This window comes from Canis lupus, chromosome 1 (genome assembly GCF_003254725.2).
Source record: "Canis lupus dingo isolate Sandy chromosome 1, ASM325472v2, whole genome shotgun sequence".
Lineage (NCBI taxonomy): Eukaryota > Metazoa > Chordata > Mammalia > Carnivora > Canidae > Canis > Canis lupus.
In genome coordinates, this window is record NC_064243.1 from 48,123,741 (window position 1) to 48,136,463 (window position 12,723).

The window sequence follows — 12,723 nt, forward strand, 5'->3', positions numbered from 1 at the left end:
TCGGTGCTTCTGATTGGCTTCTACCCATGCTGGTGCATTTGGATGGGCTCAGCGTTGTCGCTTGGCCTTGAGACGGTCTCATTATTGGATTTGAATTAGTCCTCTGTGTTCCACTCGAGCCCTTCCGAGCTGCGTCATGACAACTGAAATCAAAGCACCACTTTTCAGACAAGCAAAAGGTGACCATCCCACCAGACAGTCTGTCTCGAATTTCGTGCCACTTGCTTGCTAATAGAGCTGGGAGGGTCCAAGTCACCCCGCTAGGCTGCCGGGCGTTCGGACGACGCCTGCCCTCTGTGTGCACCAGCCCAGGACGCAGGTTTCCAACTGTTAACAGCTGCCCGAACTCTGAGCAGCTGGCTCTGTTCCTGTTGCCACTCTTCTTGTCGAAACTTCTCAGCGTCTCTTTCTAGAAGCACAGCCTTCCCCAAATCCACGCGGCTTATGTGAATTCCCTCCCACCACTGTATTCCGGAATCCTGCCTCAGCATTAACTCTGACCTGGTAATCCCTCTGCCAGACACCCAGCGAGGCAGGACACAGGTTTCATCTTGTCCCATGTCACGCTCGCCCTCTTGCACATGCTGGGACCCACACGTGGGAACGCTTGGGTGTGCTTACGTACCCAGAGCCTCACCTGGACACAGGCTCACATGTTTGAGACTCGCCAGTTTAATACTTTGAGTGGTATGATGATGCCATCAGTATAAATCAGCAGACCCAGGTGGACAGCCGGGCTAGTCCCCGGGGGGTGGGAGATTCAAAAGATTCAAAAGAGCAGAGCAGTCTCTGCCATAGGGTATGGATTGAACCCCTTAACCTGCATCCCCTTCCCGCTTGCTCAGGCTCTGGTGTTTCATGGGATGCCGAGACCTCAGCCCAGAGGCAGGGATGAAAAGACACAGCTTTCTGGGCCCCCGGGTGGGGGGAGTGGTCTGCCCACCACCTCTTCCAGGTGCTCCCGCCGCTTCCACTTCCACGGGGAAGGGCACAGGCTGCATGCGCTGCACCCCGCCTCTGCCTCTGGGCACGTAGCGGGGCTGGGGCTGATTCCTGTTTCTTCAGGTCCCGAGCTATTGTGCACCTGTCCCTCTTGATCCCTTCTGCTGCCTGTTTCTTACAGAAGTGGTACAGCAGACAGCCTCTTTCTGGTGTCACCTGGGATCTGTGGGGGACGGCTGGAGGGGACCTTGCCCTAAAGAGTTTGGGAAGCTGCCCCAGAGCTACGACCTCTGGTAGCTGATGTTGCCCGGTGGAGCCAATCCGATTGGAATAAATGAACAATTCCAGCCCTTTTTATCATGGCTGCATTTCTAGAAGATTCCAGCACTCTAGCCCCCCTTAGAAGGGGAAGAGGAAATAAGAATGTTGATTTTCACTTCAGGATCATTCTGGGCTGTTACCTTTCCTTTTCACCTGATTCCAGGCCTACTTGTTAGAAGCAGAATTGCTTAGGAGGCACCCCCACCTGCCTTGTCTGTGAACATAAATGGACCAGATAAAGGCATAGGCTTTGGGGTGAGTGCCCAACAGAGGGCAGGGGGATGACCCCGTCCCCCAAGGTGGGGGGTCTTCACCTCCTGGGGGCTCTCACACCCTTCATAGCTGGGCTGGAATTTGGCCATTCGAGTTCAGGTCCACTGTCAACATTGAGGGCCTGGTGTGTGCTGGGACCCTGCTAGCTTCTGGGCACAGAAAGATGCCCCACGGTTCCCAGATGCTAGACTTGAGGACAGTGTGGACAGCAGTGCTCTCAGAGAGGAGAGGTTGCACACATCCTGGTGGGAAAGAAGATGCCCCAGGGCTTTGGGGGGCAGGTGAGGTTCTCCTCTAGAGAAGAGAGATGCTCTGCAGACATATGCCCGGGAGCACATGTGGGGGATGCCTAATAAATAGCATCTCGAGGAGCGGATCAGAGGACAGGATGCTCTGGGGCCAGGCTGTCCAATATGCTAACTGCAGATGGCTCTGGAAATGTGGCCTGCCTGAATAAAGGGTAAAATACACACCAGATTCCAGAAATTTACTGCTTAAAAAAAGAATTTAAAAATCAGTTGTACTGCACAGTAATGTTGAAACAGTCTTACATGGTGGTGGGTGGTAACTAGATGTAGGGTGGTGATCATCTCGTAAGGTACCCCAGAAACTAGTATTATGTGTCAGTTGCCGATTAAACATTTTGTTAATTTTGATATTGATTATATATTTTAACAGTATTTTGGATATATTGTGTTAAGTGAAAGTGTTAAAATTAATTTTTACCTCTTTTTAAAATGTGGCTACTGGAAAATTTGAAATGGCATATATAAGCCACATTATATCCATCAGCGGGCTCTGCTCTAAAGATAGTTTCAGGGTCATCTTTGAGAGAGACAAGGACCCCATGGAAGAGGAAAGACATTTTTGGAGGACAAAATCATTTTTGAGGTGATTGTTTGCTTCTGTGTGTGGATTCCTTCCTTCTCACTTTATTCACCTTTATTCTCAACCGGTATTACATTACAAGAAAAGTTGTATTTTCAGGGTTTGCTTATTAAAATAATTATAAGGGTACCCTGAATTTGCCTCCACCTCTCCTCAAAAGGTCCCAAGCAATGGTATTTATTTGTAAATCTTTATAAGAAACCCCTAAGACGTTGGCTGATTTGTTAGGCTGCCTTTTTGGTGCTTGGACAACTGGGTACTCACGGCATGTGCCCAGGATACAGAGTAACCCGGCTGGATGACCTCCCCTGCGCTCCCACCCTGATGGTGGCTGTCTGCCCACAGAGGCAAGTGGCCACACCATCACCCCTGAGAATCCAGCTCATCTGTGCTGTGCATGGCAGTGTGCTCCGTGTCCAGCACACGGTGTCTGGGGACACATCCCTGGACCCCAGAGCTCAGGGTCATCCTCCCCATGCTGTAAGCCTAGCCTACAGAGACCTTGGGGTTTCTCAGAGTGTGGTTGCAGGGAGTCCCAGAGGAGGGCCCTAGGAGTCTGTCAAAGCTGTGTGCTCCCACCTGTTATCCCTTGTATTTGTTTTCTAGAGCTTTCCAAGTCCCAGAATGACATGACCTCTGACAAGCAACTCCTAGCCACGGGTCCCAGGCAATGTGCTAGCCGGACGGAGAGAAGGAGCCAGTCTGACACTGCCATCAACGTCACCACCAGGGTATTCCCCAAGGCCACCAGGCCACCACGAGAGCTACTTCTAGCCCATTTCTCTATAGATTTAGTTTGCCTTTTATCTTAAGCAGTCCGAAAAATGTAATTATGAACCCCTCTCTCTTGGGAAGGCCTGGCCAAATGATGGTCAAATTTCAGGGTCTATTTGGAAAATGGTTGAGAGCAGGGAAAAGCTTCTGCCTAATGGCCAAGCCCCCAGGGCTTCCAGGTGTCCACTGGGACTCCTTGCCGGCTTCAAGTCTGCGCCAAAGGCAAAGGGCCCACCTGCAGGGCCAAAATGTGCCAGGTGGTTCCTGAGGTTGAAGACCCTCATGGAGAGTCAAGAGGCTTTCCTACTCCCAACACCCTCCAGTTAGAATCTCTCCTGGTCTCTGCTAGAAACCACTAAAAACGCAACTGCTGCATGACCACGGGCAATCACGAGGGAGGCTCTCTCCAGGTATCTAAACCACAAGAGAGCGCACCTAATAAAGGCTTTTAAGTAAATAATTAGTCTGGCTTTCCACCAGGATTAACCAAGTCTGAAGCAGATGCTCTGGCCCAGGACAGCGCCTTTAGAATCATAACACCTGGGTTGTAGTCCAGCTGAGGTGACCTGGCTAGAGCAGGTGTCCTATATGGGTCAATATGGGGTCAATATGACTGCTCTGGTGGGCTGAACAGGACAGGTGCCCCTTCCCTGCAGCTGCGGGCTCTACTCAGGATGTCCCCAGACTACTTGAGCCAAGTGGATTAGATTAGCCCCACCTCCTGCTGGAACTTCCACACACAAGCTCAAGGTTTCAAATTCTGCCTCCGTTGGGGACCCCTCTACCTTGGGTGTGTCACATGAACTCCCTGAGCATCAATATGCTCTTGGTGAAATGAGAATGATAATACTCGTTCTGCCCAAGGCCACAGGCCGCTTGTAAAGATCCCCAGAGATAATACAGCATCTAAATTGCTACCTAAGCCATCTAAATATACTATCTAAATTGCCAGTCTTTCTTACTGTGTGCCAGACTCCACTCAAGGCTTTCCTCGGATCATCTCGTTTTATCCTCACACTACCCCACACTATTGCGTTTACCCTTGTTTTACATTTAGGGAAACTGAGGCTTACGGAGATCAAGTCACATGGCCTTGGTTACACAACCAGAAAGTGGTGGGCGGTCTTGGTTTGGAGGCTGAACTCTGGAGCAGCTATTCACAAGTTGAATGCCTGTGTGAGTCACTCGGAAATGTTGAAATGCGGAGTCTGAATCAGTAGATCTGGGGCAGGTGTGAGATGCAGAGTCTCCGATGAGTCTCTGAGGAGCTGCTGGGTGAGCAGGTGAGGCTGCTGCTGCCCTTGGGACCTAGATTTAGGAGAAGGCATCTAGAGTGTGTGAGATGTATTTGGAAGGCCTTTGAAATGCCGAAGTGCAAACAAGTGTTCACTCCTCTCGGCTCCCATGGTCTGCACAGACACCATCGCGGCCACCGTCTCTGGGTCAACAGGTCGAGGAGATGTCAGCACACATTTAGGAGACACTATGTTCTGGGCATGATGGCAGTGTTACATACTAGTCACACTTAATTCTTACAAAAGTACTGGGATAGATATTGTTAGTCCCGTGATAAAGATCTAGAACCTGAGGGACACCTGGGTGGCTCAGTGGTTGAGTGTCTGCCTACCACTCAAGGTGTGATCCCGGGATCCAGGATCGAGTCCCACGTCAGGCTCCCTGCAAGGAGCCTGCTTCTCCCTCTGCCTGTGTCTCTGCCTCTCTCTCTCTCTCTCTGTCTCTCATGAATAAATAAATAAATCTTTTAAAAAATAAAAGATCTAGAACCTGAGCTTTAGCGAAAGGGTAACCGTATTGTCTAATATATATACAGCTAATAAAATGTAGAGCCAGGAGTAGAGTCCAGGTTTTTTTTTTTTAAGATTTTATTTATTTATTCATGAGACACACACACAGAGAGAGAGAGAGAGAGAGAGAGGTAGAGACGCAGGCAGAGGGAGAAGCAGGCTCCACACAGGGATCCCGATGTGGGACTTGATCCCAGGATACGGATCACACCCTGGGCCGAAGGCAGGAGCTCAGCCACTGAGCCACCCAGGCGTCCCTAGAGTCCAGGCTTGTATGGTTCTAAATTCTATCCTCATAACCTCCTCTTTATATGCCACATCAGGAGGACAAATGAGGGCCCAAAGAATTGGGATGAAGCCCCTCTGATGCTAACACTCATAAGGTTACCAGGCACTGTTTTTGATGTAAACCCCTTTAGATATTTGACTTTTTAAATCCTTAAAACAACCCTGTGCGGCCTGTGCCATTGCTTTTGCTATGAAAGATGAGGGCATAGGAGCAAAGAGATGACCAAGGGGGGTGGTCAGCCAGAGCCTGCTCCAGATACCACTCCTGTGATGCCTGCAGGAAGAGGTGCCCACAAAATTTGTGGACAGCACGTTTCCTGTTTCTGATGTCATGTGCCATGTGATGTGGCTTAGCTTTTGGCATTTAGAAGCTGACCTGTAACATGACATCCGCAGCATTCGGCCTCCCCCACTGTATGTCCACGTGGAACCAGCCTGCTGGGCAATTGCCAGCTTGTCTGATGAAACAAGGGAGCTCCAGGGTAGAGGTGAGGAAGACTATGAGGGCCAAGACTAAGGACCCCCATCATGTAGACACTCTGTCATGTGTATCCAGTTCACTGCCAGGCTCTTGGCAGGACGTGCTTCCTCCCTTTTACAGGCCTTCTCTCTCCCCACCTTTCTTTAGGATATGGCTGTTTTAAAGGAGCAATTTAGCCAAATGTTTATAAAGTACTCAGCAATCATGGCATGCTCTATAAATGCTAAATAATTACGGGGTTGAAATATAAAGAGTACATCTTTAAATAGGACATTTGTCAGACTGCAATTACACATGCCCTAGCTGGTGAGCTCATAAAAGTCACACTCACATTTCCATTGGGGCACTTTGGAACGTTTTGCCAACATCAAGCACCCAATGCGGTGCCCTTCGGGAGTAGGGGTTGTCAGTGCCCACTTTGCAGGTGGCTACACTGAGGCACAGAAATAGTAGATAGCTTTCTTGAGACCACATGGTGACTCTGGGATGGTCATTGAAAAAGGAGCTCAGGATCGCTTCCCACGCTGCTGCTTTGCCCATTAAGTGTGAGCAGTGTGTTCTGAAAATGCTCCCTCGCTGCAGCATCTGGGCCAGGACTCTTTTAAAACAAAACAAAACAAAACAAAAAAAAAACTGATTTATTCATGAGAGACACACAGAGAGAGGCAGAGACATAGGCAGAGGGAGAAGCAGGCTCCTTGCAGGGAGCCCAATGTGGGACTCGATCCCAGGACCTGAGCGGAAGGCAGATGCTGGACCACTGAGCGATCCAGGTGCCCTGGGCCAGGACTCTTTGAGAGGTGTCGTCTCTCCCCTGTCCTCTGAGAGCTCTGCGCATCCCGGTGGGGTTTTAGTGTGCATCTCATTAACGTGCGTGGCTCTCTATTGGCCGTAAGGACATGCACCTGTTAACCAGGAAGGAAACACAAGAAGGTGTTGGGAGGAGCTACCTCTGAGGAGAGGGAACAGGATGCAGGTGGGGAAGAAACCTCTCTTTCATTCTGCGCCCCTTATGTGAAGTTTTCCCACGTAGGTCTGAAATCTGAAGAAAGCACCTGCCCCGGGGCGTGGCGCTCCCCGCATACTTCTCTCTCCCTCCCTGCTGCCCACACCAAGGCTGAGCAGCCAGAGGGGAAGGGAGGCAGAGGCCTTGGGTTCAACTGTGAAAACCCTGGATCCTCAGACTGGAGGGCCCTTGACCCCCCAGAGTGGTCCCAGGAGAGGGGGCCTGACTTTCAGCTGGGATTTTTCCTGGCTCGGAGCGTGTCCTGTTGGCTGAGCACAACCCCGGTGATTTTCTGATACCTCAGATGCTGTCTCAGCATGGCCATGGCTCTTCCCCCTTCTCTTATTTAAGATCAGGAAGAAAAAAGAAAGGGAGAAAAAGATGAAAGAAAGAATCCCAAATGCACAGACTGTGTGGTTTCAAGGAGTCCATAATTTGATCCAATCAAGCCTAATGTGTGTTGATCTTTCAGGATAGAATATTAAGATTACTAATTCTGTCTGGAGTAGAATTTGGGGCGATCTCATTTGGGGCGATCATTTTTCTCTGTAACCTGGCCCAAACTAGATGGTTATTGAAGTACATTAAAAATTACAGGGGCGGGGGGCGGAAACATGCCTGGACAAGGTCGATAAGTTGCTCTTTGAATCTTGATGCCCTTTAACGGGGCACAGAACATGACAAAGTCATCCAGGTCCTTCCCAATTTACCAGGGAGGAGTTGAACACAATATTTCAGGTTAATTCCTTAGTCAAAACAGGCATGCTCTTCAGAAGAGTGCTGACTTTTCTAATAATTTCAAAATATTTATATTTGCACTTAAGCTTCACTAAAGGTTTTCCAGAATCCTAACATATTTAGAAGCACAGTCTTCTCTGGCTATGAATTTGACATGCCATGTGATCGCTAACATAAAGATAATTCTCTTCATTCCTTTTCAGAACTTTCTGTCATCAATTTTTTTTAACAATTTGAGAACTATGTTGCTACAGAATATGGAATTAAGTGGTGATGTATTAAGCACCTAAGTGTCCCAAAGATTTATATTAATATTTAGCCTCTATTATTCTTTGTATCCTGCTCTGATGGCTGCCTTGTGTGCTATTTCAGATGGGATTCTCCACATCCACCAAGGCCATTGCCTGATGCGCTCAGAGGGTGGAGGCCTTGTGGAGGGAGAGCCCTCTGACCACTTCCTCCCACTCAGAGTTTCTCCGGATCATTAGCCATCCTGTCCTTCTGCCTCAGAGATGGACATTCCTTCCTAAGGCGGAGCCCTCCCAGGCACTGGGCCCATCCTCCTCGCTTACTTCTGGGACCTTGCTTGCTCAGCTCGATGCTTTTCCTATCTTTGTTTCTCTTCAACCTGCAAATATGGCCCGATCTTCCCCACCTTAAAAAAAGTAAAAGGAGCATCTTTTGAAGGATTCCCTTCAAGCTGTTCTTCCATTTCTTCATCATGGCCAAAACCCATGAACACATCCTCCACTCTTGCTATATCCCTGCCCTTGCCCTGCTTTGGCCTCCTTCCTGTTCACTCTTAGCTTCCGTGCAGTGCATTCCCCCTGCCAATATGACACTGTTCCCCAGGGTGCCCTTGGGCACCCCTGATTGAAGAGTGAGATGGCCAATTTGAACATCATCTCATCAATGACTTTGTCCCCTTTGACACAGTTGACCAGAATTCCATTCTTTAATTATAAGAATGACTTTATTCCTTTTATCTATATTAAACCCATGCCTACACACTAATGAGAGTTTAGAAAACAGACGAAGGAGAGGAGGAGGAGGAGGGAAGAAAAAGCAAACACAGCGTTGATCCAGGATGATCCCTTGGAGTACATATGTACACTCGTTTACAAAAATGGCATCATGGGGCATCTGGGTGGCTCAGATGGTTAAGCAGCTGACTCTTGGTTTCAGCCCAGGTCATGATCTCAAGGTTGTCAGATGGAGCCCTGTGTCAGTCTCCACGCTCAGCAGGGAGTTGCTTGGGATCCTCTCCCTCTGCCCCTCCCCCTGCTCACAGGGGGGATCTTTAAATCTTTTTTTAAAAAATGGCATCGTGCCACACATCCTTTTTCGTAATTTGCTTTAAAAATGTCTAACATTCTAATTCCTTCCATATCAATACATATCATTTTTCACAGCTACTTTTTTTAGGGCTTATAATTCATTCTGCCAAACTGCCCTTCTGGGTTTATTCAGTTTACCCGACCACTAAAAGTGGAGTAGCCCGCTTTTTAGCTCCCCTGTTGGCACTAAATGTTATGCCTTCTATTTTAATATTTGTTAATCTGATAGGCAATTTTTAAAAATCTGCATTTAATTTTAGGTGAGTCTTTTCTCGTATTCTTTTCTCTTTGAACATCTTTCATCCCTGAAATCTTCCCCTTGGTTCTACGACTCTCCTGGCCGTCTGTCTCCTCTCTTGGGCCTGCTCTTTCGTGTCCCCAAGATGTCTGTTCTCTGGACAACCTGACATGTCAGGAATCTGGCCTCTTGAGTCACTGTGGTTGCATGGGTCGCTGGCAGGTATAGGAACATGCTGCATATTTAACCGTCATGATGGGGCTTCCACTCATGATGCCCCATCTTTGAGTCTCTCCCCAGCCTTCCACTCAGGTCATACTTCCCCTGAAGATCATCCTGACGCTCCCTCTGCATAAACTCTCCCCCTCCTCTTTCCTGTTGACTTGGCCTGTGCCTCCATTTCAATGGAGTATCTATTTCTGACCATCTAGGTGAGCCCCTGGAGGCTGGACAATGTGTCTTCTCCTCCTTCCCCTTCTCCTTTGTCCATCTTTCCACCCCAGGACTTAGAACAGTGGGTCAAGAGATAGCATTGCTAAACAAATGTCTGATGGAACCGAGCTGGCGTTCTGGGGATCAAGAGCATAATGAGTATGAGTAATCTGGAACTAATCACTTCTTTCACTTGTTTACTAATATTCTCTGTCTTTCCTTCCTGAAAATTGCAACTATTTTGCAAATGTTATATTTCCAAGTTCCACTTCCAACCTGGCATCAAAACCTAAAGTCTGGATTCACAAACTTCCTATTTTCAACCAGGAAGAGGTTTCCGACCTGGTGCATTATGTTTATGGCTCTCTGCTAACACCGTGCAAGAGAAGTTTCTAACCACTGCCATGTGTTACTGAGCACTTGAAATGTGTCGAGTACAATGGAGGAGCTAAATTTATTAATTGTATTTGCTTTTAATTAATGGGAACTTAAATAGCCACATGTAGCTGGTGACTGCCACATTGGAAAGCACAGCTGTATACATTATAGAAGAGGTACTGACTATTAAAGTATTTTGATAAAATTGAGAAGCATTAATTTCCCCCTTTTTTATAAGTGCATTAGAGCTACAATTGATAGGCTAAATATTGTGTTTCATGTGATTTAATGCAGGGATCATTATTAAGGTCAAAATGTGGACTTCCTTAAGACTTATTACTTCATAAGTGATCCGCCCACCGCTGTTCATGAATATCCCAGTGCTTGCTGGGGCCTGCTGGGGCCCCATGGGTGTGTGTGTGTGTGTGTGTGTGTATGCATTTATCCAAACAGAAGTGTGTGCTCTCTTACTCAGCACCCAGAAGTTTGCATATGAGTTCCATCAGGTCATAGATGCAGGCTCTGCTTAGTGTAGTTACCACACTTGAACAAAATCACACTGGGATGCAAACTCCATCATTAATTCTGTGTTTCCTTTTCCAGAAGGCAAGTGCACCAGATATTCTAAAATCCCTCAATCAAGAGAGTCCCAAACGCCATACTAACCCTGTTTTGAAGCAAGAGGATCTTTCATCCCGGCCAACGCCCAGCGCTGTATTCTCAGAAGGCTTGAGACACGTGAGTGTCATCTAATTCCCTGAACACGTGATGCATGGCTGTCACCATGATGCCGCATTGGGTTGGCAGGAACAGGTAGATGGGGACTGTTGTCTTGTGAGATGAACTGCAACTGGACAATAGAACTTAGAGGTAATATTTTACTTACACTGGGAGCTGGGGAAACCTGGCTATACTTCGATGGTTTTTCTTTTATACACACAGATAGTAATTAATAATAAATAATGGTATCTTCAGATGAGAAGTTTTTACTTTTAATGACGTCTAATTTATCAAATATTTCTCTTACGATTATTTCTGGGTCGTGTCTACACACAAGTCATGAAGACCTCCTCCTGTTTTCTTCTAGAAGCTTTCTGAAAGTTTACTTTTTATGAGTAGGTCTGTGCTTTAACTCATTAATGTTGTGAATGGTGTAGGTTGAGGCTCCTTTTCTGGCACGAATACCCATTTGCCTAAAAAAAAGACTGTCGTTTCCCCATGGACTTTGGTATCTTTGTTGAAAATCAAGTAACCGTGTGACTGTGGGTCTTTTTCTGGGCTCTCTGTTCTGCTCTGCTGATCTTTCCACTGTGTCGTGGCAAGACCACTCCGGCTTGATTACTGAAGGAAGTCAGAAGTCAAGTAGCATAGGTCCTCCAACTGTGCTCTTCTTTTTCAAGATATTTCAAAGGTTGGGCCTGTTGAGAGGCGGGCCTTTTAGTCATTCATTTGTTTATTCAAAAACATTGAAGGAAGGCTGACTTTATGCCCAAGACTGTGATACATGCTATGACAGAGCCTTGGATGATGGGTCAAGTCACTGTCATAGCTCTTTAACATATTAAATAATCTTAGACAATCACAAAGACTCTCTAAACTTCAGAATCCTCATCAAGGAAAGGACATCAGGCTTGTTCTTTTTATTTCACTGGGTTGTTTGGAGAATCAAAATGTACTAATTTTGTGGTGTATTAGAGTGGTTAAGAACTCAGCTTCTAGGGGCACCTGGATGGCTCAGTGGTTGAGCATCTGCCTTTGGCTCAGGGCATGATCCAGGGGTACTGGGATTGAATCCTGCCTCAAGCTCCCTGCAGGGAGCCTGCTTCTCCCTCTGCCTATGTCTCTGCCTCTCTCTCTGCCTCTCTCTGTGTGTCTCTCATGAATTAAAAAAACAAAATACAAAAAACTTGTGGGACCGTGACATGACTCCTTACCAGAGCTGCTGTTGATTGAAAGCCTACTGTGTGTGAACCACTGAGCCAGATGCTCCCCCATCAGTCATTTGCACAACGATCTTGCCGGGTGGAGATTATTACCCATTTCACAAATGGGAAGACAGGTTCACAGAGGTCGACGTAGCTTGCAGAGCCCTTACAGTAACGTGGAGCTCTGAATCAACACCCGGGAGCCCCGTGAGTCAAAGCCCGGGCCTTCTGTGCTGTCCCACAGATTTGGTGACTCTCCAAGGGAGTGGGTTCCCTGACCACACCCATGGTTCGGCCACCCCCTGGTTCTGCAAAACTTGCCTGGGGCGGACCCACACCTAGACAACCTTTAGGACTGCTGGGAAATGATTCTGGGGTGAGGAGAAGCGGGTGAGTGTGTTCCTCTTGCCCTGTTATTTCTTCAAACTACACTGCAAATCAACAAGGCTCCCTCCTCCTCCTAGGGTGCTCTGACTTGTGCCCTTCAGGTTAGCCTCACGAGGTAGACTTTTTATGTGATTAATCCTCACCTGTTCCCTTTAGCTGAAGCAGTGTTTGTTTGGGGAAACCAAACTCCCACAAAGCAAACACTGATTATTGCTTCTAGCCCAGAGATGGTGCCTGTTCTGACAGACATTGACATCCTCTAGAAACAGGAAGTCGGAGCCGGAAGCAGCTTTCTAAATCTCTACTTATTACAAAAGAAGCAATACAAAGGGACAATAAATTGGGGAAAAGCTTCAACCTCCCAGGTAGTTGAATCAGTGCAAAAGTGAAAGCAAGTGGTGTTTGGAGGTCATTTTAGCAAATTTTATATTTTAAAAATCTTTTAAAGATTTTATTTATTTATTCATGAGAGACACACAGAGAGAGGCATAGACACAGGCAGAGGGAGAA

At 47.4% G+C, this 12,723-nt stretch overlaps 1 protein-coding gene across 7 annotated transcripts in view; it reads left to right on the top strand.

The window, feature by feature from the left end:
• SYTL3 (synaptotagmin like 3) overlaps positions 1-12,723 on the top strand; it is a 93,641-nt gene that overhangs the window by 60,308 nt on the left and 20,610 nt on the right. For 6 of the 7 annotated variants that reach the window (XM_025422636.3, XM_025422638.3, XM_025422637.3 and 3 more), the window contains 2 exons: positions 3,031-3,155; positions 10,505-10,639. In XM_025422636.3, coding sequence (XP_025278421.1) covers positions 3,031-3,155; positions 10,505-10,639 — 260 coding nt within the window. The remainder of the gene's footprint in view (positions 1-3,030; positions 3,156-10,504; positions 10,640-12,723) is intronic. The other variant, XM_025422640.3, reaches the window with a different exon arrangement.